This window comes from Lonchura striata, chromosome 14 (genome assembly GCF_050655825.1).
Source record: "Lonchura striata isolate lonStrDom1 chromosome 14, ASM5065582v1, whole genome shotgun sequence".
In the NCBI taxonomy this organism is placed as follows: domain Eukaryota; kingdom Metazoa; phylum Chordata; class Aves; order Passeriformes; family Estrildidae; genus Lonchura; species Lonchura striata.
In genome coordinates, this window is record NC_140716.1 from 16,536,682 (window position 1) to 16,563,177 (window position 26,496).

Sequence of the window (26,496 nt, forward strand, 5' to 3'; positions counted from 1 at the left end):
CTCCAGATCCTTCCCCAGCTCCATTCCCATCTCTGCACACATTCCAGCCCCTTAAATGTCCTTCTTGCAGTGAGGGTTCATCTCCAAACCATGCTACCTCAGCAGGGCTCACAAGTCTTGACTTTCAGGCCTGAAATGACCCTTCAGGACCTTGGAGGCCTCAGCCCTCCAGTGGCTTTTGCATCTCCTTGACATAAAGAGCAAATGTTCTCTTTCACTTCTAAAGCATATTGTGGGATTTGGGGATGCAGTCTATGATTTGATGTACTCCTAGAATGCAGAAGGGGTTAGAAGTTGTGTATTATTATAAATGAGGGCATACCTGATGTATTTGTGCATAAAGTTTTCCAAAGTAGTTCAGCTTTTAGAATTTATGTGTTTTAAAGTGAAATCTCTTTCAAAAGACAAGGCATGTAATTACTTAGGAGGCAGTGATGTGTCCTTAACCCCATCTTTAAAAGTGATTTGAAAAATCGTTATTTTCTGTCTCTTACAGGTCTGCTTTTACCTTTTACATTCTTGCTTTTAGGGTGTTCACTGTAGCAGACAAGTTATTGATGAAGTAAACTTGACTGTAGACAGGAGCAGGAGTTTGCCCCCTCAGCAGCTGCAGTCTTTGGACTTTACCTTGCAAAATATGGATACTTGGCATTGTGCCTTTCATGTGTTCTCAAATGGAGTTTCTAATTCAGTTTCTTAGGAGTTGAACAACCTTTTCTCTCCTGGGAGATGCTGTTTGTACAGTGTGCTTGTGTTGATGGTCTTCAATCACTTGAATCACTTGTTCATTCTTCTGTTAACTGCAAGGTTTTAAATTAGAAGAGAAATTCCCATGTGGTTTGGGTTTTGTAAAATTAGGAAAATATGAGCTGTATGTTTAATGGCATTATTCTTAAAGCAAATTACTTTTTTAAATTTGAGTTACCAGTTAAAGTGGACCTGGGACGAGCCTTCATCTGTAGTTTCTGGAATATCTCTATGTTTCAGAGTTTCAGCAGTTGGTTTAGTCACACTGTGCTATACTAGAGCACCTTTCTTATATTGGGTTATCCAAACATACTAAAGCATAACAAATGAGCCTAATGACGTTTAGTGAGCTGTAGTATCAGTATACCACTTTGCATGATTCAGGCCTTAGTTCTTCTGATTAATTGTTAAATGAGGGCTAGTGATTTCTGTGAAGTCTAGGTGTTTACTTCATGAAAGCCAATCTTGTAACAAGCCATTTTGGGAACAGGAGTCTTACATTTGAAAGTATTAATACTAATCTTCTATGCCAAAATTAGAGTGTACATAACATTAACCAGTTCAGAAGTAGTTGCTTTTGCATAGGCTTTTTGTCTACATCTGGGAGACCCATTTTTGCTTCTGTTTTTCTCCTGCATCCTTTACCCCATTTGGTGGTGAACCTCATCAGTTGAAGAAGAGCAAACTGTGTCTCATTACCGTGTGGATGTCTGCATCACCTGCACGTGCAGGGCAGCCTCATAGCTCCCAGAAGGAAACACATTGCATAAACCTTGGTTGGTTCAACTTCCCATCTTGTTCAGTGATAGTACAATTCTGTGGGCCTCTTCCCTATTTATAATCAGTGTTTTCTCCAGTTCCTGATACATTTCTTTCAAGTGTGACACTCCTCTTCTGAATGCAATGCACTTTGTAAGGCTTGTCACTGAGGAAAGCTGTGAAAGAAAGTGAAACCAAAGTGATTAAAAATGGGGAACATGCATTATTCTGATGATCTGTTCCTTAAGTAGGTAAGCATTCTCTTCATTTAATTGGTAAGAAAAGCCAAGAAAGGTTGTGAGGAGCTACCTGGCAATTTATTTGCAGCATGACTCCTGACCCTGGAGTTACATGCTCTAATTCAGTGCTTGTTTTGCATCTGTGGTTTCTCTACTAATTTCATGGAGCATTGAAAAACAAATGACCCTGTCAGGGACTCACAAGAAAATCATACTTAAAAGCTTCCTAGCTTCCTAGAGTTTATAATCCAGGACATGGATACTAAGGAGTGCCTGACAGCTCCAGTCAACTGACTCTGGTAAGTACTGGCAAAGTCTGTGTGTGACACATCCCTGTTTGGCTGTTGGAGTTAAGGTTATTCTCTGTTGTACATCTCTGTACTTGTCTTCAGAATGTCAGTAACAGGCAAATGAGGCTAGTCAACAGCCAGTGGTACAGGGGTTGTTGAATAAATAGAGAATCTTGCAGAAAATAGATCACAGTTTACATCTTTATAAATGCAAAGGGGAGCTAAGAATTATTCTGTCATCTTCTGTAACTGTTCTGAGTAGTTCAGTGTACTCAGGGCAGCACTGGCCTACTTTAGCTGCTGAAAGACAGGATCACTCTCTGTCCAGTCCTTTGTGCTAAGATTTTTATTACGGCATTTTAATTTCACGACACATTTACTAGGTCATTGATTAGGATGTATAAAAAGAAAAAAAAAAAGGTTTATAGTGGTATAGCAGAACTGCTCAGTAACTAATTTAAATAAACTTAAACTGAAGGTCTGTTGTTTTTTTTCAATTTTAGGAGGGAAGCAATTTTATTTGACTTAGGTTTTGCAACACTCTTTACATTTAATGAAAACTATATATGAATGAATACAAATATTTTCTCTATGTCTTTGTAAATATGCAGAAATTTTGGGTAAGTTAAAAAAAAACAAACAAAAAACAAAGCACAAGAAACACCTAATTAAAGAAGTATTGTAACAGTGGACCAGTTAAGCAGAGCACTCTTCAGTGTCTTGTAGTGTATGTGGTTTTACCCCTCGACCTGAGAGGCTCTTTATAACACAAGTTAAGAAAGAAAGAAGCCATTAACAGGCATTAGTTGTTCTGTCTGGTTCAGATTCTGAATGTGGGATAGGAGTGATTCTTTACTGTCTCCCAGTTGCTTGGGAAAACTCTTTGGCATGCTGAGGGGAAATCTGTAACTCTTTTTAAGATTTTAATCTTGATCATAAGATAACAACTGAAAAAAATAATGTATAAACCAAACCATTTTAAGTAGGCAGGTTATGCTCTTAGTATCAAGTCAGACTGGTAATTCTGAATGCATAGTCAGTAGAGTGACTTTTTTTAAGACTTACCCTTTTCTGCATTTGGAGACATCCAGAATCTAGGTAGCAGAAGAAAATAGGGATTTTGAAGCTTAAAGTAGTTCTGTTGTAGACTGACTGTTCTACTGTGCTTTCCCTAAATTTGTGGAAATAGTGTTCTTCCAGCATCCCAGCTACAGATTTCAATTAGAAAATTATAGTCTAAATATATCTGCTTTTATATTAGTTTGATAAAAAGTTATTCTTTAGACTCTGTCCTAGATTGCTTGAAGCTAAGCATACTTAATGGAGAAGGGAGTTAGGGGAAGCAGAACACATGAATGTAGTGAGCTGGGATATTCAAAAACATGTGCGATGGAAGCATGAAAATAACATTGATTGCTGTTGTGGAAGAGTTTTGTAGTGGCAGGGTGAAAACTTGCATGGGAAGTCTTTAATGGTTTTTCACGTTTGTGTGTGCTCTGTGTTTCTTCATTTAGTGAATGGTGTACTTTTCTTGCTGACTTCTGAACTGTGCCATTTCCCCTCGTGCTCAGGGAAGGCAGTAGTTCCTGCTTCTCCATATAGGTATCAGGTTTGCAGTTTGGTTTTCTCCAATGTGGTTTTCCTCTTAGTGTTTCATTGTTTTGTTTTGGCTTTTTTTTTCAAACAATATATTTTCCATAATATACTTATATTTTTCACACTTCTTTTCTGGCTTTTATCTTAGGTTTTGGTTGGGTTGGTTGTTTTTTTTCTCATTTCTCTGCCCTTTGAAGCATAGATAGAGAGTCGTGAGTCTGTGATGCTGATCCATGTTCATTTATAAGCTGTTCCATGGTAACAGGTGGTGGATACCTGCAGCCCAAGGTCCACCTGCACAGGTGGCAGACAAATGGAGCACAAGCAACTACCAGGAAGCCTGACTCAACAATAAATGCTTTATGACCAAGTAGCTGGGCTCTTGAACAGAAATAGGAAATACGAAGAATGAACAACAGCACTTCTTTCTTCTTTTTCTTAGATCAGTTAGTTCAGCTGTTTTAGGCAGAGCAAACCTTCTGAGCCTTCTGAGTAGCCAGACTCTTGTTTCAATAACTTTCCACTCATGTGATGAAACAATTTCCACAAAACTTGATTGGTTTATATAGTCATATCAGTTAATATAAAAAATGTTTCTCTCGCCAAACCCCTTCTTACTTGTACTGTTATAACTGTCAAGATAATAATTATGGTGATGATGGTAATAATAATGCTATTTCTGACTCTTCACTCACATGCTTCAAGGGGACGTGTGATAGTAAAGAATTGCATTAGCTAAAATCAAGGAGGAGAGTCTCAGCTTGCACAAGTACTGAAAATAATTTGTTGTATTAAAACAGATTACAAATAGGGAAGAAGATCATTGTACAAAATGCTGATTTTCTGATAAACTCATATCTACACTTTAATATAAGGATAAATACAAGAGGATATGGAGTCTCATGCTAAGGCTGAGGTGCCCAGGAGGACGTTTCAACTTTCATCCTTGCCTTAACTTATTGATTAGATATCTGCAAGGGTTTCTGTGTCCCTCTCTAAGAGTATTTACACTGGAAGACACTGACAGAGACTTTACACTGTTGGACTTGGTGGGACCAACTGTGTTCAAACAATTCTTGTTTCCAATAATTAAATTGAAAAGAAATACGCCCTTCCAGCCCAGGGATATTCCAAATCTGTAGAAGTTCACAGTTCAGTAACAAACTTTTGAGTTGCTCATCCCATCAGCTCTATCTTCTCAGGTCTGCCCTCAGTTCTGCTGCCCTTTTGCAAGTTTTCCTCTTAGCACTGTAGACAGCTGCTCTTCCTGCTTGATGGTGTTTTACTTACAGCATAGGAATATTCTTTATAATTTATTTTGTTTTACTGAAAGGACTTGTGTTCAATCCTGATGCTTCTATGCCAGCTGATCCTTAATGCTTCGAGTATTAGAGAGTAATACTGCCATTGGTAATTTGATTGAGCTCAATGTCTGCCTTTTATGTCCCTACAAAGAAAACAGGACTGATGGAGTGAAGAAATCAAGTAGTTTCACAGTGTGAAAACAAAAATTACCTCTGACTTCTAAGGATCTTTGAAACTGCTAGTGATATTGAAACTGAACCAGTGAAATCATACTGTAAAAAGTTACTTTGTTCAGATTTTGCACAAGCTCTTAGACCTCATGTCTGCGCCAGATATGGTGATCATATTTCCAAATGAAAGACTGCAAAGACTTCAGACTCTTTCGTCCTATAATTAAGAGTCATGAGTATAAAGGGAAGACTAAATCAAAACCACTCGTCTTTTATGAAGCAGCTGTCTGTGAGGGCACTATTGAACCCAAGTAACATGATCTTGGTCCACTTATAAAACAGAACTCCCTCCCTGAGTGGATAACCAAGTATTTCATGAAAGTCTGGAAGAGGAGAATCACAAGAGTAGCTCTTCCACAGTGAAAAGGTGATAGGAAAGACTGAATGCTCTGTGAACTTGCACTGCAGACCCTTACATTTCTGTATTCATTCCTGTAGCTATGGTGGTGTTTTGCTCTGTGTCCCTGATCACAGAATAAGCTGAGTTGGAAGGTACAGGGATCCAGGGATCATCAAGGTCAACTTCCAGCCCTGCACAGCACCATCCCCAGGAGTCACACTGTGCCTGAGAGCATTGTATTAATGCTTCTTGATTTCTGTCAGGGTTGGTGCTGTGACCACTGCCCTGGAGAGCTCTCTGGGGGAAGAAGCTTTTTCTCCATCCTACATATCCAGCCTACATCTGCCCTGGCACAGCTTTAGGCCATTTCCATGGCTCTTGTCACTGGTAACCAGCACAGAGAAGAAATTGCTGTCTGCCCCTTCTCTTCTCCTCATGAGGAAGTAGTAGCTGCAAGGTCTCCCCTCAGTCTCCTTTTCTCCAGGCTGAACAGACCAAGTGCCCTCAGCCAATCCTCATATGGCTTCCCCCTTCACCATTTTCATTGCCTTCCTTTGGACATTATCTAATAGTTTATTATCTTTACTATATGGTAGTGACCAAAACTGCACACAATACTCAAGGTGAGGCCACTCCAGTGCAAAGCAGAATGGGACAATCCCCTCCCTGGCCCAGCTGGCAATGCTGGACCTGGTGCTCCCAGAACAAGAACAAGGACTTCCCTCTTGGCTGGAAGGCACTGGTGACTCAGCTCCAACTGGCCTTTGACCAGGATCCCCAGGTCCTTTCTGCAACACTGCTTTCCAGCATCTCATTCCCCAGTCTATCCATACATCGAAGGTTGCCCCATCCCAGGTGCACAATCTGGCACTTTCCCTTGTTGAACTTCACATGGTTGGTGATTGCCCAGTCCTCTAATTTGCTGAGTTCTCTCTGCAGGGCCTCCCTGCCTTCAAGGGAGTCCACAGCTTCTCCCAATTTTTTATCATCTGCAAACTTGCTTAGTATCTCTTCCAGTCCTGTGTCCAAGTCATATATGAAGATGGTGAAGAGGACAGGGCCTAAGATGGATAGGTCTGTATTCACATACTGTTGTTACTGGTTCCTCTAAGTACTTCCCTTTCCATATATCCAGGGCTACAACTGTTCGTTACAAAGGCAGAAACCTGCGTATCAAAGCTCCCATGTGCAGGGCTTTGAAGAAACTCTGTGATCCAGATGGTGAGTAAAAGATGCTGGAACGTGAGGGTGTTCTAGAAGATGGCTGGAAACATAGAAAGTGAGAAGGCTTGTTCTAGTGTGTCCATCACAGGCAGGGAAATTTGGGCTATTGCATGTTTGTCCTGGACACAGTATTCTGTCTTGGCCTCTTTGCTCATATAACCCCAGTAACTTCAGGATTCACCTAGTTTTCTTACCAGCTAACTTGGAAAGAAAATACTCACACCAGACCAGTTTACTGCTGCTTTCACTGTATGTGAAGATGCTAGTGAATGAGCAGTAGTATTGTATTTAGCACTGAACATTTTCAAATGTTTTACCTTCTCCTATTCAGCTATGTATGTTTTCATTTTGGATTTTTTATTTTCTTCCTCATTCTGAAGTAAGTAGAATTAGGCTGTTCAAAGGTTAGAAATACTGTACTTGCTCAAAGTTTCCAGACATCTGATTTTTGACACTGCTTGCTCAGCTGGAATCCCCAGTACCACTACAGTGTCCAAGGATAAGAACATATTGAAACAGAAGGTAAATTAAGGAAGCAGGCTCCACTGGTGAAGCTGACCTGCCCGAGTTGTCTGTAGGTGCTGATGACGTAGGTCTGATATTTTGTATTGTGTAACTGAGCATACAGTGTTGTGACTGAGCTGTCCTTGCTTTGACTCTTTGTGCTTCTTCTCCATTCAGGTGTAAGTGATGAAGAGGACCAAAAACCAGTACGACTTCCCCTCAAGGTCCCTGTGGAGTTGCAGCCACGGAATAACCATGCATGGGCTCGAGTACAGAGTCTTGCCCAGAACCCACGGCTTAGGTAATGGAGAGCTGATTGTGGTGCTCAGAATAGGGAAATAGATGAGCAGCATCCTAGCCCCTTCCTCTTTCTTCAGGGTTCTCTTTGCCAGTTGAGCAGTTCATCTTTGATAATGCAGTTGGCCTAAGTGTACTTAGTCTGAAGCCTTTGTCCAATCAGTGCATGGTTTGTAAACATGACTTATCACGTGGGAAAATTAGATTACCATTGTTCTTTATATCTTTTAATTTGAGTAATGAAGGAGCTACTAGCTTTGGAGATGAGTGTAGTTTGTGCCATGTTAATGTCAGAGCAGAGGCTAAGTAAAATGGAGATAGTAGCCTTAGTTTTACTAAAATTTGTATTGTATGTACCATAAACAGAGAGAAGGAAATATACACAGTGGTCAGAGGTGCCTGCGCCAAGGCTCTGAATATTTCACTTGCACCCAATGATTAAAGTAGCATGGAAAGTGTTTGTAGTTTCTCCCTTGCGAAACATTGCTGGTGCAGGTGTTCAGTGTCATCAGTGGCTGTTCATCCTGGTACTTACGTCTAGTCCAGAACTTGGGACAGCAAACACGAGACCTCAATTGAGTGTTGTTTCAAATGCAGCAGTTCAGTGTAGTGACTAAAGATCATGATAAAAATATCCATTCTCTTCTCTGCATTAGGTTTATTTAGTAAAATGCTTTCAAAAAGTGAATGTTTGTCTTTTGTGCCCCTTTTTCTCTTTCTTTATATACTAGCTTCATGCCTTGCCTGCACTTGAACTGCACTTTTGCAGTTCAGCTAAGTGCTGCCATCTTTTCCTATCTTCTTCCATCTGGAAAAAAAATAGTTTCTTGAGTCATGGCAGTCAGGTTTATCTGACAGGGTTTTAGAATGTATGAGTTATCACAGTTGTGAGTTAATCTAAATTTTAAAGTTGTGGGATAACATGTTTTTGGTTTTGTTGTAGATTTTTTTCTTAGCACTTGGGAGTATTCTTTGTGCTGGCATTATAGAATGCCAGTTTATTCCTTAATTCCCCTTCTAGCATCAAGGATAGGACTTGGAGCTCCTGCTGACAGCTGTTCTCTGTTCCCTTGCTTTGCTTCTTGTGCATACAGGATGATCGTGGAGTTACATCGGAAGGTCTCCAGCCTCCTTGAATTCCTGAAGCAGAAGTGGGCTCTACATGAAGTGCGGGTTGTATCCTTTTCCTACTCAGTCTGTTCCATGTGCTGTGTCCTGGGAGAAATTCCCTTCCTATTCCAAGTTCAGTTTTGCATCAGAAAAGTGAATCTACTTCATTAATGTATGAGTCTCTGCTTAGTAAAAATATAGATAAAGTCTCAGCATCACTAGTGGAGGCTTTTGTGGGACATCCCATGGTGTTCTGTTTTTATCGCAACTCTTCTCTGTTATCATCCCATAAAAGCTAGTTAAGAAAAAATTACATTCCTGCCTTTATTTAATTTCCTCAAAGGGTGATCTTAGTCTGGTTCATTATCAGTGGGTGACCCAAGTACAGCCTGGATAATAACTGGCAATTCTGTTTCTGGTTTCAGTAGAGAGATTAAGGACAGATCTTTGCACTTGGTGCATTTTCACCTTGTCCAGGTAGGTGCTGGAACCTGCAATGTATCTGCACTGTCTGAGCCATACAGCATTCAGGGTGCCCGTGCCTCTGAACTTTGATCCATGCAATAGAAGGATTTGTGAGTTAGCAGCTGTTCTGTTCTGAACATAGTCTTTCCCACTTGTCGGTTTTATCCTCTTCTTTGACCTTTCATTCAGGCTTTTCTGTTTAATTTGTGAGCCTGGAAGAAGCAGTGGCATAGCACTTGAAACTCTGAAGGATGTCAGACTGTGTAAGGTGGAGTTTGTTGCACTCATGAGAGGCTGCTTTGCTGTGCAGTGTTAGAGGTTGTGCTTTGCTTTTTTGGGGTTTGTTGATTGGGATTTTTCTTTTTTACAATTACAGTGGTGTGTGAAACGGAGAGGTAATTTTGTTTGGAATGGATATTTGGGCTTGTAGCAGGTCTTCACTGCAGTCTTTATCACCACAAAGGACCTAATTTCTGATTATACTTGTCTTCACTACAATCTGTGCTGAATAGAGAACATGTCCTTGATCAGCTAGGTTTTCTTTTTTTTTTTTTTTAACTTGCAAAGTAGGCTCCCAGGTACTTTTTTGGAAGGGGAAGGCGACTGTTACATTCTTTGACACATCTTTTTTTAGCGTAAAACACTTGAAGAACAGCAACCTCAAGACTCCAGAGATGCAGAAACAAGAGGCAGCTTCTCGGAGGAGAAAGTGATGCTCCATCTCTTTCCAGGGGAGAACTGTACCCTCACTCCACTGCCTGGGGTAGCCAGAGTGGTCCACTCCAAGGCCTTCTGTACTGTGCATTGGCAGGAAACGGGCAAATGCAAACAGAACACAAAAGATTCTCACTTACTCCCCCCTGCCCAAATCCTTGGCATACAGAGTGGTCAGGGGACAGCAAGGGGACAGCTGAAATACCTGCGGGGGATGGAAGGTAAGGGTGTGGGAAGGGGAGAGAGCACTACAGAGCCCAGCCGAACCTTGCAGCCTACAGCTGAAGTTTCTGCAAGCACTGAAGATGGTGCCCCAGAGCCTGTCCTGGTGGAAGGAGCAGCCTCAAATCTTGGCATCACTAATTCCCTTCAGAAATCACCTTCTGGACTTCAGGATCCAGGAGGGCCCCAGGAAAAGCTGAGCTCATTGGCCCCCTGCATGGAGGGCAGGGAGGCCCTGGCTAGTGACCAGGCAGGATTGCTACCCTCGTGCAGCACAGAGTGTGCTTGCAGCAAGATCCCTGATGTGGAGGAGCTCTCTCTGCTCGATCCATTCCCACGGTACATGAAGTCCTGCCAGGACCTAATCGTCCCAGAGAATTGTACTTGCACAGACAAACTGCATGGGAAAGACTCTGCTTCAGCAATTGGTAATGCTTCTCCAGTGATTTTTCCAAGCAGGAGGAGTGCAGAGACCTCTGACTCTTATTCCCAGCTGCTGAGAGGTGGTGTGGCTTCCCCTGGCAGCAGCAGATGTGAAACTCAGGCCAGCCACAGCCAGGGCCAGCAACTTGATGCTTGTACCAAGGATATCATGGATACAGTAATGGAGGATTCTCAAGAGAAGCTGGGCTCCTTGTTTCCACCTCCACCTCAGGGACAATCCAGTACAAAGTCTCTCAAGGATGACCCAAGTCGACTCTCCCAACAAGTTAGAGAAGAAGGATGGAGTCTGCGAACCTCTGAGAGCCTTACGCTGGCTGAAGTCTACCTCATGATGGGCAAACCAAACAAGCTGCAGCTGGAATATGACTGGTTGGCTGTCTTGGAGCCAGAAACCCAGCATGCTAGAGAGCATGCATCTGAGTCCAGTACTGTCCCTGCATGTCCTACCTTTCACAAGCAGAGACTCTTGAATTGCCTTCTGAGACTCATCTCTACTGAAGTCAATCCCAAACCAGTAAGTAGCTCTTGTTCATGCTCCAGATACTAAACTCTAGTTTCATTTGGGGAATAATTGCCGAGTTGTGCATTCACAATAAATCAGTAACTAGCCATGTCAAGAGCTTTGGAGATTCCTGTGTTTAAATTATACAAAAACCACAACACAAGACAGCTGGCTACAGAGTGGACTTTGCTTCACTATGCTTTTTACACTGCCTTTTAGCTTCTGTTTTGCTGTGAGTTTAATTTGTGTTCCAGTGAACATTTGTGACTAGTGACTACATTTGTGACATCCAGTGACTACTCAAAAGATCAGTTATGAGGTGAGGTGCCTTCTGTTATCTCTCAGATTCACAGAACCTTAGAACAGCCCAGGTTGGAAGGCGCCTTGGAAGATCATCTAAGCCAGCCTTTTGTGGGAAATGGAGCCTGGATGAGGTTAATATTGCACATGAAAACTGCATTGATTTTCAGTGTTTATGCAGTTCAAATTACACAGTGTGAGAGTGAAAAGAATGTATTTCTTCAGAATAGTAGAGTCAACAGAACTGTGCCTGTCACAGTTGATTTGGGTAAAAGTTCCCAGACTCTAAGATAGCTGTTCAACAGTCCCAGTCCTTAGACAGACCTTAGGGAATTGAATTTGCTTTCCTTCTTGTGCTTTGTAAACTTGTATTTAAGATTTGCCCCAGTGATACCTGGGTAGCCAATTCCACCTAGTGCAGGCAACTGAAACTCAGTAAAACATCTTTTAAAAAGACACAGAGTTCAGCAGATCTGCTTAAATGCCTGTGGTAGATATGATGAACTAAAGATTCAGTTCCACCCAGGATGCAAATGCATCACTGTTCCCAAACACACAGTTCTTTAATCCTTGTTTGTTGGTGATTTAACCTCCTTCAAAGTTCCTTTTGATTATCATTCTGCAGACATGGAATGCAGGATTTTATCAATTTAAACCCGTCTTTGTTCAGATGCAGCTCCAGATATAGACTTTGTTTAAACTGCAAAATTTAAACATCTGACATCTCACAGATCTGGAATACAGTCTCCTCTTTAGCATCTACTTTTACTTCTGGTGACACAGGTGATAGCTAGGCATGATATGATGAAACAATCACAAACTATAAAGAAGGACATCCCTGAGACTTGCAGGAAAAGGAATTGAAGAGGAGGAGAAACCAGCAGTTAGGATTTGCACGTGTTTTTCTGTCACTTTCACACTCTCGGCTGTCTTACAGTAGCATAGTACTACTGAACAATAAAGGAGCTCTTTAAGGATATGTACCATATTGTACATTCCAGCAAAAAAAAGGAACACAATCATTCATTTTTCAAATACCACTTTATTCTCACTGTTTTTCGGAAAAACATACTCTCCTTGAAGCATGAACATTGTGGCACTGATAGTGCAAAGACCAGGAAGATATTTACTGCCTCACTGAAAGCACTGTAGATGTCTTGAAAGTTGCATTTCTTAAAATAATGACAGGAACTATGATATTTTTGCCACAGGATATTTTAAGAGGAAGGATTGATTGTGTGCATGCCTGCTGTTTTCTCCAGATAATCTGTAATGGCCAAAGCAGCCAGCTGTGCTGTGGTTCATCCTTTAAATCAAAATCATCAGCATAAAACAAACTGTGAAGTGCCGTTGTAGTTGAGCAGAGGGTGTAATTTTAAGCCTGTGACTGCATATAGATTCCTTAAAAAGGGAGGGTTTTCCAGAAAACAGTTTAAAGAACTTAATGAAACAACTGGATAGGCCTTTAAAATTATTGAAGGGCATGTGTCTCGTTAGTGCTGTATTACAGTGTGAAAGACAAGGGAAGGGAAAAAATTCAAAACTCTACTTGATTAGAATTAAGAGAGAATTAAAATGTTTTTGTCCAGATGTATTTTTCACCAGAGCAGCCCTCTGTGTGGAGTTACAAAAAATAGCTTTGCACTGAGTTAAAACCAACACAATTTTTCTTCTCTTTCTTTCTATCCTGTGGTGATACAGTACATTGCATGAAGCTTGTCAAGTGTTAACCCGATTGTAACATAAATTAATATATTGAATGGGTGACATCCAGCAATGCTAAATGGGCAAGAAGGTAATTTCAGCTACCCCTCACACCCACTAGGAGATATTGCTTAGAGTGCTTTAAGGTATTGTAGTATGTCAAATCTTAATTTTAAGTCTTCCTGAGTACAGTGAGTTTCCCAATACATTTGTTGTACCAGCACAAAATATTCATTTAATGTGCATTTTCAGATGCCTGAGATGAGCTCCATTGCCACATCACCTATAAAGCCTGCTCAGGAGGAGCAGTCCCTGACTCCCCCCGGAAAGGTGATTGCCATCAATACCAGGAGTCCAGGCTGTGCACGGAATCAGTCTGCCCTTCGCAACAAGACTTTTTCTCCTGGTGCTGCTTCCAGCTCCTCAGGTGAGTATTCCTAAAAATCCACTTGATGAAATCAACTTATTAATAACTCACACCATGATGAGAATTTCCCAGAGATGGAACACTGGAAGGAGAAGTGCTCTTACTCTTAGGAGCTCCACTGTCTGAGAACATTGGTGTGTGCTAATTTGCTTTAGAATTGTCCTAAGTCCAGTGCTGCTTTGAATCTTGAATAACAATGCACATCAGTATATGCAGTTCACAATCCAGAGTAACTCCCGTTAGTCACTCTTAGAGAAGATGCTTGGGGTTTTTTTGGGAGCTGTATCATGGTTTAATCCCAGCTAGCAACTCAGCCCCATACATCTACTCAGTTACACCCCTCTGGTGGAATGGGGGAGAACTGAAAGAGTAAAACTGAGAGAACTCATGGTTTGAAAAAAAACCAGTTTATTAGGGGAAGTAAACACCATTAATACAAAGTAGAGCAAGGAATTTGTTCCCTGCTTCCCCTGGGCAGGCAGATGTTCAACCATCCCCAAGACAGCATGGCTGCATCGTATGTAACAGTAACTTGGAAAGACAAACACCCTCCCTCTGAATGTCCACCCCCTTCCTTCTTCTTCTTCCCCCAGCTCCTTATGCTATGCCTGACCCCCCCATGGTGTGGAATATCACTGTGGTCAGCTGGGATCAGCTGTCTTGGCTGTGTCCCCTCCCAGTTCCTCATGCATCCCCAGCCCCCTCACTGGCAGTGTGGGGTGAGGAGCAGCAAAGGTCTTGACCAGTGTAAGTCCTGCTCAGGAGTAACTAAAGCATCCCTGAGTTGTGAGCACTGTTTGCAACGCAAATTCAAAACTGCCACTAGAGAAAATTAACCCCTTCCCAGCCTAAACCAGTACATGCTGACTGGCACAGGGCGTGAGATCTCAAGACAATATCAGCTTACAAAACAGGCAAGTAGATGCCCAGTGTAAAATCTGTTGATAGATACTTACTGAAATTTTTCTGTGCCATCCTGCCACTATAGGTTTAAATTAAATATTAGGAAGAAATTCTTCCCTGTGAGGGTGGTGAGGCCCTGGCACAATTGCCCAGAGAAGTTGTGTCTGCCCCTGGGTGCCTGGCAGTGTTCAAGGCCAGGTTAGATGGGGCTTGGAGCAACCTGAGATAGTGAAAGGGGTCCCTGCCCATGGCAAGGGGCGGAATGAGATGAGCTTCAATGTCCCTTCCAACCCAAACCAGTTTCGTGATTCTATGATTGTGCGATAGAGAATGATTATGAATTGCCTTTTCTTTAATAGGCGGTATGGCGGCTGTAACCTGTGAGCCCCAACCACGCACACCAAGAATTTTGGTTCTGTGTTTCAGCCCAAAATTGCATTTTCCACCAAAGGTTTATGACTTCAGGAAAGTTTGTGATGGTGTTGGGGTTACTGGGACCAGCTGTGATTCTTAGGCAATCCTTTTCACAGCCTGGAGCAGGTTAACTCGGTTAACTGGTGCTGTTAAAGCACCTCTGTGGATCTTGGCTCAGAGTGACAGGCTAATGATGCTGGCTTTCATCCAAGCTGGCTGCATGCAGATGGAAATCCTAGCAAATTTTTTAAACTTAAACATAAATGGGGAAGTTTTACTCAGACAAGTTACCATTATTTCACTATGCCAAATGTATTTTGAAGTCCATCTTTGGGAAGGTATTTTGGTAAATTGATCTCCATTCCATCACCAGATTGATTTTATTTGGGTTGCACTTCAAATTACTATAGGGAAAGAAGGGGTGGGGAGTGTAAATAAATCATAAACACTGTAAAATGGCTCTGTGTTTGTATTATCTTTCCCCACATAAGAAATGGTAGATATAGTTTGTTTACTGAGATAGGCCCTCAGGTATGCCTACAAGATGAACAGATAAACTGATTATCACAGTGTATGTGCAGCTGAAAACAGGGCTTCAATTCTAGTTTCTTAAGTAGTGTAAAATTACATTTAATCCCATACTTCCAAGAATTGCAAAGCAAGTGAATATTAGTGGTATTCATAGCAGATACATACTGTCAGTTTGCAGGTGGGACAACTGAAATATGGAGAAATTCCTGATTTTAGAAACAGCTGCTGACAAAGCCTAAATCCTGAAGTCCCAGCTCGCTATGATCCTTCAGTTACTAAAGAGTTATTTCCTTTTTGTTTTCACTTTATTTCATTTAAATTGCTGTTAAAATCTTACAGGTTTGAGAAACCTCCCTAGACCTCTCTTGGTGGCTAGTCCTTCAAGTTCTGGGAGCACTGAGGCTGACAGTGGACTGTTTGCAGTCCCTACAACTTTGCCTCCCAACAGCCGCCATGGGAAACTGTTCCTACCCAACAAGGAAGCAGAGCTGACCTTCCGGCAGCACCTGGACACCATCAGTGTAAGTGAGATGACTGAATAGAAAATGCAGCATGGTGTGCATGAGCCAGCTTCCAGGAGGTATCACAGGCATTCTGAATTCCTCAGAAAGTATGGGCTGCCTTGTGAAGCAGTGCTTCTTATCATGCTTAAGTTTAACATTGTATTAAATGAGATGAGTGAGATTTTGACTATGTAACTGTGCTTTGAACTGACATTACCTGTTCAGGTAATTCAGGTAATTCAACTCTGAATACCATCACACAGCCTGATTACACTTACTTGCTGTCTAATTAAGTTGCTCCAGCAAATATTTGTGCCAGATTTAGCAAAAACCTATCCCCTTCTGATGTGTAGCTAATTTTAACACATCCTCATTGCTGTATATAAGTCAAATTCTAATTTTTATGTATACAATCTCAGTAAGAATTTTGTAGGAAGCCAAACTAGTTGGTAATGAAATGGCTTTTTTGGGACAAAGCTTCATCTCCATAAAAAAGAAGAAAAAATACATTCTTGGTGGAAAATTCTGACTCTAGCAGGAAGGATATTGTGCTATCTGAAACAAAACATAGTATTTTAGTTAACTGTTAACTCGTCTTTATTGAAAATAAGAATTTGTGGGATGTAATTTATTCTGTGTCTGGATGCTTAAAATAATTGTAATTAATTTCCTGTTGTTGTCCAGATGCAGTCGGACTTCTTCCTTCCAAAGCCCAGGAAATTACGGAACAGGCACTTGCGGAAGCCACTGGTAGTACAGGTCAGAGCAATGTGCAAATGCCTGTTTTGCTCCCTGAGTATCAGTAAGGCTGTAGTAATTTGCATAGAAGAAAAAAAAACCTGAATTTCCCTCATGCATCCACTGGAGATATAAAGATGTAATTATGAAGGAACAAACATTTCAGTCTCTTGTGTAACTAGCCATGTTACATTCTCTATGAAGAATATAAACAACAGAAGTCCAGTGCCTAAGGTAGTTTGGAGAAACCAAAAGCCTCTGGAAGAGGCTTCTGAAACCTGGAAGCAGGTTCTGCTACCTGGGCCTTCTGGCACTGAAGCATAGGCTGTGTTGTCCCTGTCCTGTCCTGTGCTGTGCTGGCAGTGTTGGGAGCTGGCAGCCCTCTTAACAGCAAAATCTTCTGTTATATCTTTTTCCTGCTTCCTGCTCAGTAGTGGATGTTAAACTGTGGTGGATATAAGCCTCTGTAGTGAACCATAAACACTTTACCATAAACACATGGCCATAAAACACTTCGAAGGAACAATGATTCCTGGGAAAAAATGGGGCTTGTAAAAAGATGTATGGAAGGAATGGCCTGTTGTTGTGGAAAAAGATGTATGGAAGGAATGGCCTATTGTTGTGGTGCTTTGGTGACAGACAGGTATTAATTACTCTCCTTCAGACTGCTCTAACAGCCCTGGGAAAAGGCACATGTGACTGGGACACCAGAGACAGGTCAGAAAAAAGAAATCTGAAACCTAAATAATAGCAACCTACTGGGGAAAACGAAGTTCACAGGTGTCACTATACCATTTTTTCTATTCTGTTTTGTATGAGTAGGGGATACAGAAATCACTCCTGGACTATTTTTGATCTTGAGATCTTCAGATCTGGGCAATTCCATCTGTTCTAAGAGCTCCTAAGTACACAGAGCTGTCTCACTCATCTACCCTTGCTGAATTTTAAGGGTAGATCAGTTTGTATACAGACTAGGTACCATGCTTAAGATCACTGCTGTAATTCTGAGAGAGATGTGAAAATCACTGCAAGTATAATCAGAGAGGATTATAGTTCTAATCAGAATTTCTCTGAGAATTTTCCCTGTGGAAATACTTTATTTTAATAATTCACAGAGAAAACACATTGTTCCTTTCTGTAGCTTTTTTCTCAAGGGCACACCGATCACATTGCTGTGTCTGGTGCAGTATAGTAGTGCCACGGAAATACTCTGCTATTCTGGAAGGTCTCATGAACTCCTGCAACTTATACAACTGTCTGTGTTTAAATCTGTTCTGGTTTATTGTTTCTCTCACATAGAGAACACTGCTCCCCAGACCATCTGGAAATCCATCCCAGCATGTCTGTTCCTTTTCTATCTTGTCCAACTCATCCATTACAGGTGAGTCTACCATTTACACAAACTGAAAAGTGTCCCTTAACACTGTATAAAGAAATAATTTCTAAAAAGAAGAAAATACTCTTTCAAAATGACATTGTCACCAGCCTGCAGGATGATGGAATTGCTCTGCTGGATCATTGTGAAGCAAGTCATGCTTTTGATAAATTTTTTTCTTCCATTTCCCAAGACTGAAATCACAGAAGAGCAAGGAGTTCTCAACAGGGAGATGAAATTTGGAATAAAATACTTAGATAGGAATTTTTGTTGTGTAGGGTATAATAATTTGTCTAGATTTTTTATTGGACTTTGCCCAGTACCTGGCATTCTGTCTAAATTTTATACAGCAGAAGCAATCCACTGCCCATATGTTCTTTTCTGCTGGTACACTCTTGAATACAGTGGTAGTACATGTGATCCCCTATGAAAACCAGCATGAGACCTGAAGGGTTGTCTTCACTGACAGTATGAGAGCAGCTCCAGTAGCACAGCAGCACTTGCTGTTGCATGTCAGTGTCAAAACACTGATTAGCTCACATCACTATTGTAGCTCTATTCCATCATTTCCACTACTTGCATTCGTGCACCTTGGCTGCTGTTTGGAATTTATTTGCTTCCATTGAATTGTGTTGTGTTCTGCTTTAAAGGTGTTAGATTTCAATTGCATGAAAGGTATTAATGCTTCCCCCCCAGGGAGAGGTTCATTTCGGCCAGTCCAGTCCTCACTGACTAAAGCTGCTGTTTCTCGTCCAATTGTGCCCAAAGTTCTTCCAACACAGGCCACCAACCATCTGTCTAGTAAGTCATTCTGAATTCTGCAATAAAAGCCATGCTGGTGTCCTCCAGTCAGGTCCTGTCTCGCAGTAGAGAGTGGGTTCCATAATTAGAACAATTAATCAGGTGAAAACAGTGACTGCTATGTTTTACCTAGAGGATTCTTTTGAGATAAGAAGACATTCAGATGTTTGAAGTGGATTTTAAAAGGTCTGGTTGAGGTTGACCCTTACAACAACTTAAAATTTTTACACAGATTCTGCATGGCTGTCAGAGGCAAGATAAAAAAATAAGTCTGTATTGTTTCTAGACCTCCTCTAGTAACCCATAGGAAATTTCTGGAAACTGCATAATGAAATACTTACCAATTTGGAGGACAAAAAAGAAAAAAAAAGAATGGGAAGAGAACTGGGATGTTTCTCAGTTATTTTGATATACCTAGTAAGAGGTTGGAACAGGGCAGAAAAGTTAAATATTTTAGCTAAAAGCAGTGTTACCCTTGGTGCAGAGAGGCAGCTGACCCAGATTATCAGATCATTACCATTGCTGCTTTTTTACATAGGCTGACTTTTGACTCTGGGTAAGTTTAAAAAAATCATCTTTTAGAGAATCATAACAAAGTGAAAAAGAAGCTTGTAATATGTTTTTTGGTCTTTTGTTTCACCCTAGGTGCTATTGACTTGGCAGCTAAAAGTGCTGGCATTATCCCTGGTAGTCCCATGCCTGTCCTGGATGCAGATGGTTTGCCAGGTGTGTCTCCATTGTCACCGGATGCAGTGACCACGGTAGTGACAGGGCAGGAGCAAGCAGCAGCACATCAGAACGGAGGCTCCATCACCACTGTGGAGGTCAGAGGCTCTTCAACAAGCTTCTTTCAAGTGCTTAACTGTCTTGTTCTTTCATTGTATAAAAAAGCTGTATTATTATGACTCCTCAGTGAGCTTTCTCCTGGGGCTTGCTGTTAGGCGCTGCTGTTCATGGCAGACCCAGTCTGTGTTGTGTACTGTGTAGTTGGGGTTGAGGGATCAAAGCATCATCTTATTGAATGAATTTCCATCCTGTGAAATAGTTTAGAGCTGGTAGAGCATTGAACTTGGCCATCCAGAAATCTGGCTTGAAAAGAAATGATGGCATTTCAGAAATTCAGCAGGGAATCTGGGGCAAAACATGGACTTTTTGGGATTGTATTTGGAATGGAAACTAATTTCTCCTTGCTGTTTCTTTCATTGAGACCCAGACACATGTTAGTCCATGTCATGTTCTTAGGGAGTTGATGGATAATTTCAAAAGACATGGGATGTATGAAGAGCACAGATAAATGGTGATAGGCCTTTATGTCTTCCCTCCCCAGCTGGTCACTCACGTGATTTCTGTTGTGCTTGCAGGGCTCAGGCCCAGGGTGCCGGGTGCCATACATCAGCCTGCCGACCCAGCCCGAGCAGGATGGCTTCCAGGTACAGTGTGCAGGAGGAATGGGTAATGTTCTGTGAAAACACCACTGGTATTGCTAGTTAAAACTCCATACTCCCAGGTAATTGTGCACCACTGGTACTGTCTGGTGGAAATTAAATCCCAAGCATCTGAAGAGTTTTAAAGAAATTTAGGAAAGCTGCTTAAATATGTGTTGTGTGCCATTCCCTAAAATTAAAGTGACACTGACAGTCCCTGACCTGTGAGGGACAAACAAGCTTTACATATCTCTTAATAGAGTGGAGGAGTTTATAATCGCTCTGCTATATTTATGTGTGTATTTTAGACATCACAAGGAGACATTTCAGGAGTTTGCAGTCCTGCTGCCTCACTGTAGCTAAAGCAGGATTATTAGGACTAAAAGTGTGATTGTAATGTCAGCATCCTTTCCAGAGATTTACTGTTCATTGTGAAGGATCCAGTAAGACATAGACAGATACTTAAAGAGTAACTATGATGGCTCTTGATGAGGCTCAGCAGGATATTGTCATCCTGTCCCCAGGCTCTTTTTCTGGTGGGATCCAGGACCTGGTGCTGGATTTTTAGGCCTCATAATATAGGCTCTTCTTTTCTTCAGTGGAAGCACTTTCCACACTCCCTGTGATGCCTGCATGTGAAAAGAAATAGTTTGATTGGAAGGTGTAAAGGAGATTAAGATTTTTCATGGGACAGATGTTAGGACATGAACCTATGAGGCATTTATGGTAATGGGCCTTGGGTTCTGGTACTTACTCTCAGGACAGTTGTGTATACACTACATCAAAAAAAAAAAAAGTTACAGTTCTGAAATGTGGTATTGGTAATGAGACTCCTAAAAGATCAGTTGAATTTTGGGAAATCTGGCTGTAAAAAGTGAATAAACGTGAGTTACCAGTTTAAAATATGTGTATGCTCTTCCAGAAGTTAAAGGGGTTTTGCCTATACAAAGACAAATTAATACAAATCTATTGGGAACTATCTTGTAGATATATCAAAATTATGTTAATTTTAAGACTACGCTTGTTCTGTTATGTAGGCTGTTTTAAAAATTCTTTGGAATGTTACAAACTCATATTTTTTCAGATTATTTGGCAGGATATGGGCTGAAGCATATTTGTTTATGCTTACAGGTACTTTTCATTAAAATAATACATATTTATTATATAAATAGTATATTCCTCTAATTTAGGCATATTATCTATTGGATTTTTTTCCCTTAGAAGTCTGGTTTAAATCTGATACTCAAGAGACAAAATGTTGCTTTTTAGTTTTCTGAGTTCTTAATAAATTTATGAACACTTAATTCCATTTCTTATAACAGGGTACATCAGTCCTTTCTCTGCCAGAACTGGCCAAGACTTCTCTCCAGAATGGTCTGTCCACCCCTCCACTTCCCTCATCAGAAGCTTCCAGTACTCGGCTCTCTCCTCCCAATGTTTCTGCTCTCTTGGATATTTCTCTGCCTGGACCACCTGAAGATGTGCTTTCCCAAGGCGAACCTACCTCTCAGATCAGTGATTCCATCATTGAAATAGCCATTAGCTCTGGCCAATACAGTAAGTCGAAGACTAGCTGAAGTCTGCCTATCAACTTTTAAAAAATCCCTGACATCTTACATAGCAGCAGAAACTTTTCCAGGAAGCAGTTCTTGGGTTATGAGTTTTTTGTGGGTTTGGGTGTTTTGTGTGTTTGTTTGTTTCCAAATACCTGTTGCAAATAAAATTCTGTGCCTGATCTTTATTTTCTAGCAAATATAGGGCAGGTGGGTTGTTGTTGTTTGGGGGCTTTTTCCTTTCTAAACAAAAACTGTTGCAGTGTCCTATAACTTTACCATATTGACTGAATTTGTGATCCTCAACATCGGTTTACAGGTGAAGGTGTTTCTCTCTCTCCTGCAAAGCTGAATGGCAGTGACAGCTCCAAAAGTCTTCCGTCCCCATCCAGTAGTCCTCAGCAGAGCTGGATTGCGTCTCCTACCCATGATCCCCAGTGGTACCCCAATGACTCCACAGACTCCTCCCTCAGCAGCTTGTTCTGTAAGTGTCCAGATGCAGAGAAGTGCAACCAAAAACTGTTTTCCTGTTAACAAAAAACCCCAACATTGTTTATCAGAAGTGAATCCTTTGAAAAATTGTAAACCCAGTAGGACATTTGTAGAATTATTCCGAATACTTCTTGCTTTCATTTCCACAGTGTTGCTTTGAGTACATTTTCTCTCTTTACAAGTCTGTTCCTGGAAAGATCCTGTTGCTATATTGGGGCCTGTAGCTTGGGACAAGTAATGCCTTGGCAGTTCCTTGTAGTCTGTTGGGAGCCTGACCCATCAGTTAGGGTGAGACATCTGGACTGTTTGTACGAAAATGAACAAATGTCTTTGGCTCTGCTGGTGTAAAAACAGACTTTGTTGTGTGCTTCATAACTACTATCTCAAAGACATGAGGTGAATCACTGGGCTTAGTTGAGATTTAGTTTTTGAGAAGTTTTTTTAATTCATAATTCATGGGTCCAGTATAATAAGTCTCCTTACTCTTAGCAGAGTGGTGATGCTGGCAACACATAATTTTTAAAAATGGAAGAAATGGATATCTGTCCTCCATTTTGAATTTCCTTGCCCTTCTTTTTTATCCTCCCAGTTAAGAACACCTAGTGAAGTGACTTACTGATGTGCTTTTTCTCTGCAGCAAGTTTCATCTCCCCAGAGAAGGGACGAAAAATGTTACCAACTCCAGCTGGGAACACCAGTGGCACCTCCTTACTGGGACCCAGCCTGCTGGATGGAAACTCACGGGACTCCTTTGTGTCGCGGTCCCTGGCAGATGTGGCAGAGGTATGTCAGCAAATTACACTCGGAGTCGGCTTCCTCTTGCAGTGCTGGAAGTTACAGTTACTGGGTACTGTCCCTCAGACCTTCCTGAGATACTTCAAACGCAGAGGTGCTTTGACACCTGCACTTTAGCTCAGTAGATGAGAATTACAGTCATAACAGAAAGGGCAAAATTATCTGAGGGTAATTACCCGACACCAGAGCTGGTGTGAGAAGCTGCTGTGAGTGCCTTCAACCAGGTTCTTTTTGCTCAGGGAGGTCATATTCACCTGTTGGATACACCTTTGTTCTGACAGAGAAAGATTCTATCATTCTGTTGTGTGTGTCTTGCTTTGTAGAGCAAGAACTGAAAATGCTAAAGATAAGAGCAAGATTAATAGTGATGCAGCTACAATCCAGTTGGAAGCCTGGTAGGAAAAAGCAAATAGGTCCAGAAGGAAGAAGAAGGACATGGTTCTGTGCTGCTGAATTAGTTGTCTCTGTTGGCAGAGGTATCCCTTTGTTTTGAGCTCTTCTGAAGGAGTAGAATGAAGCCCAGCAGTTTTTAAAGCTGTGACACACTTAAGGACAGTGCTCCTTTTCAGAGGGACAGACGGGAAGAATACATTAATTACTCATTAATTACTCATTAATTACATAATGTTACAGGAACATTATGTAGCTTAGTAAGGAACATGCAAAGTCCTGCCCTAGGAAGGGATTAAGGAATAACCCCACAGCTGGGGACTGGCTGTCTGGGAAGCAGCTCTGCCATACCTGTATATGCCGATAGACACGAGCTGAGCATGATGCAGGGTGGATCCAAAGGTGTGGATCCAAAGATTACCAATGATATCATGAGTTGTTTTTAACAGGAGCATGGCCAGGATATTGAACAAAATTATTGTTAACATGCTCAACTCTGTCGAGTAGTAGCATCTACCTGCTGTGAGACCATGCTTAGAATATTGTCACTAGTTTTGAACACCCAATATATAGGAGAGATAGATTAACCAGAGCAAGTTCAGCTGAGGTTTACCAGGAGGATCAGGTGGTGGAGAAAGGGTGATGTCTGGGCTTGTTCAGAAAAGGCTTCAGAGTGGGAGGAATCCTGCTGCCTACCACTGCCTGCAGTAGAGAAGATGTAGCAAGCCCTTTACACAATGGTGATGGGAGGTGGGAGAAACAAGCAAAAGCTGAACTGAGAAAGGTTCTGCTTTATCCATAGAAAAACTTCACTTTGATGGTAGGCAGGCAAGGAAACAGGATGCCCAGAGGTGTTGCACAGTGACTGTCTTCAGAGCTTTCCAGGGCTCACATTAGTAAAGCCCTGAGTGAGCTGGTCTGTCCTTATAGGTGAACCTGCTTTGACCAGGCAGCTGAATTAGAGACCTGTTCAGATCCCTTCCCGTCTTACTTATCCCACAGTTTAGTTGTTAATTCAGTACAATACCACATAACTTACAATTCCTTGGGGACTTGCCCTTACGATTTGGATAAGGAGGTTCTGTATAGACCATGTAACCGGGAGCTGCAGCAAGCTCATGCTGATTTAGTGTGATGTTGGCAGCTTCAGACCTGAAACACAGATCCACTTCTGGCACAAATACGAAGATTTTGTTGCTTGGTGGTAATAAGTTGTCAAGGTGTGTTCTAATTAAATAAATATGTGATAATCTATTTGCATGGTTTTGAAGTGACATTGCAGCCCTCAGTATTATCAAGTCCCTTTAGAAGAAAATGGGGTAAGCCTCCATGTTATGCACAGGATAGCAGCTCCTGTGGTAGAGATAATATCTTTAGACCTGTGCACCTTAATGCTAAATTGGAGCAGGTAAGACCCATTGAGACTATGGGTGGTTAGGTTTTTTAGAAGCTTCCGTTTAGTTGTGGATGAGAAGAGCTGTTCTCTAACTCAGGTCAAGTGAGATAAAGTATCTCTTTCATATGAGGAGAGGCTGGGAAGGAAGCTGAGGGAGCCAGACTCTTCTCAGGATGAGAAACTGCAAGCAAAATTTGAAACACAATAAATTCCACCTGAAGACAAGAGATCTATATTGAGGTAATCAGGCATGGAAAAAGGGTACCCAGAGAGTTTTGGAATGTCTGTGCATGGGGATAAATTCAGCACCTGCCAAGGTCCAGTGCGGTCTGTTCTAAGCTGACCCTGCTCAAGTGAGATGGTTGGATAAAATGCTCTCAAGATGTTCCTTCCAACCTCAATTATTCCATGAAATTGCCACTGACATGTAGCTTATCTCTTCTCTCCTTGTCTCTTCCAGGTGGTGGATTCCCAGCTGGCTTGCATGATGAATGAGAACAGCATAGATTACATATCTCGGTTTAATGACCTTGCCCAGGAACTGTCGATATCTGAGCCAACTCGCAGGGAGATCCTGTTTGATGGAGGAGGTGGTGGTGGTCCCCCAACTGGGGATCTGTCACAGTAAGGGAATGACCAGCAGGCTGATGCAGACTGTTCAGCTAAGTTGGAGCTTGCAGAGCTAGAACTTGATGAGGGCAGCAGCTGAATCTGAGTTATCCCTGTCCTGTGTGCTTCTTTCTAACAGAGAGGCACTGGTTTCAAAGATCCCGAGAAGTACTTGCAAGTCCTGGAATGTGCAATATGCTGGCAACAATAGAACGTGGAATAACATTACAGGAGATAATGTGTCCCTGCATCAGCGATGTAAGATTGCAGGTTTGTGGGACAGTCCTGGACTTGTACTTTGGAATAGCCTAACCAAGCAGATCAAGTAGGGATGGGATTGCCACAAGCTCCTGTTTATGAATTATTGTTTGTGTAGTGATCAAAATGCCATGCTTTTGGATCCCCGTGAAAGTTGTGGAGGATGAAGGGTAGGTGTGGGTAGGGAAACTGTTGTGTCTCATTACATGTCCTAGTTGGCAGTCTTCTTACCATTCAGTCAAACTGAAGTTCTTGCACTCTCTCTAGGACACTGCCACTCCTTGATGCTGTGTTCTTACAGACCACTCTGTTCCTTTGGCTCTTTGACCATTCCAGTAGGGCTCACGCCTGCTTGCTTGTTTGATAGGGGAGCTCTGATCCAGCCTCCTTCCATGCTGCTTGGATCCCCAACTTTTAAACCCCATCACATCACAATCATCATCATCATCACCCTGACTGCACTCATATTCTTAACCTTTGAGATTTTTCAGCACATTGCACAATTCACTCTGTGAGTGGGAGTGTGCTATATTGCTCTCCCTGAAGAACAGTTGCTTTTTAGGTCTGGAAACATAGCAAAAGAGCTTACACTAGGAAAACTGTGTCATAATTAGTCTTGGCTTTGCTGGAAACATGTAAATATTGTCATCTTCACCAAAACTCAGGATTTACCTGGGAGAGGAAATAGAGAAAGAATATTGTAATTTGTAGGAACAAATACTAGGTTAACACTACTAAAGCAGTTGAGATTGGTTTTGTGTTATGAAGAGAAGTGTCAAGTCCTAGCTTAATCCCTTAGTCCTTCCCTACTTCCTCTTTCTTCTGTGAACTCTGGATGCTCTGTAGTACCTCACTGTCATTCTTCATTACAGTCACTCCCAAGCATGAGTGGGTC

At 41.6% G+C, this 26,496-nt stretch overlaps 1 protein-coding gene and 1 pseudogene across 8 annotated transcripts in view; one reads left to right on the top strand and one right to left on the bottom strand.

Moving 5' to 3' along the window:
* The window catches only part of CRAMP1 (cramped chromatin regulator 1), a 49,265-nt gene that overhangs the window by 19,819 nt on the left and 2,950 nt on the right, over window positions 1-26,496 (top strand). For 3 of the 7 annotated variants that reach the window (XM_085591810.1, XM_085591806.1, XM_085591805.1), the window contains exons 7-22: window positions 6,642-6,727; window positions 7,412-7,535; window positions 8,626-8,707; window positions 9,741-11,000; window positions 13,245-13,419; window positions 15,607-15,788; window positions 16,455-16,529; window positions 17,808-17,889; window positions 18,580-18,684; window positions 19,330-19,508; window positions 20,046-20,114; window positions 21,431-21,665; window positions 21,981-22,145; window positions 22,791-22,936; window positions 25,195-25,358; window positions 25,483-26,496. The exon at window positions 25,483-26,496 is cut by the window's right edge and continues 2,950 nt beyond it. In XM_085591810.1, the coding sequence (XP_085447936.1) occupies window positions 6,642-6,727; window positions 7,412-7,535; window positions 8,626-8,707; window positions 9,741-11,000; window positions 13,245-13,419; window positions 15,607-15,788; window positions 16,455-16,529; window positions 17,808-17,889; window positions 18,580-18,684; window positions 19,330-19,508; window positions 20,046-20,114; window positions 21,431-21,665; window positions 21,981-22,145; window positions 22,791-22,936; window positions 25,195-25,358; window positions 25,483-25,672 (3,319 nt within the window). In that variant the 3' untranslated portion in view covers window positions 25,673-26,496. Of the gene's footprint in view, window positions 1-6,641; window positions 6,728-7,411; window positions 7,536-8,625; window positions 8,708-9,740; window positions 11,001-13,244; window positions 13,420-15,606; window positions 15,789-16,454; window positions 16,530-17,807; window positions 17,890-18,579; window positions 18,685-19,329; window positions 19,509-20,045; window positions 20,115-21,430; window positions 21,666-21,980; window positions 22,146-22,790; window positions 22,937-25,194 lie in introns of all 7 variants that reach the window. The other 4 variants (XM_085591808.1, XM_085591807.1, XM_021529624.4 and 1 more) reach the window with 4 other exon arrangements.
* Window positions 1-26,496, bottom strand: part of LOC144247168 (lysosomal dipeptide transporter MFSD1-like) — a 54,467-nt pseudogene continuing 27,971 nt past the window's right edge. The window contains exon 8 of the transcript XR_014958508.1: window positions 1-26,496. This exon is cut by the window's right edge and continues 21,669 nt beyond it. The product of XR_014958508.1 is annotated as a lysosomal dipeptide transporter MFSD1-like (transcript).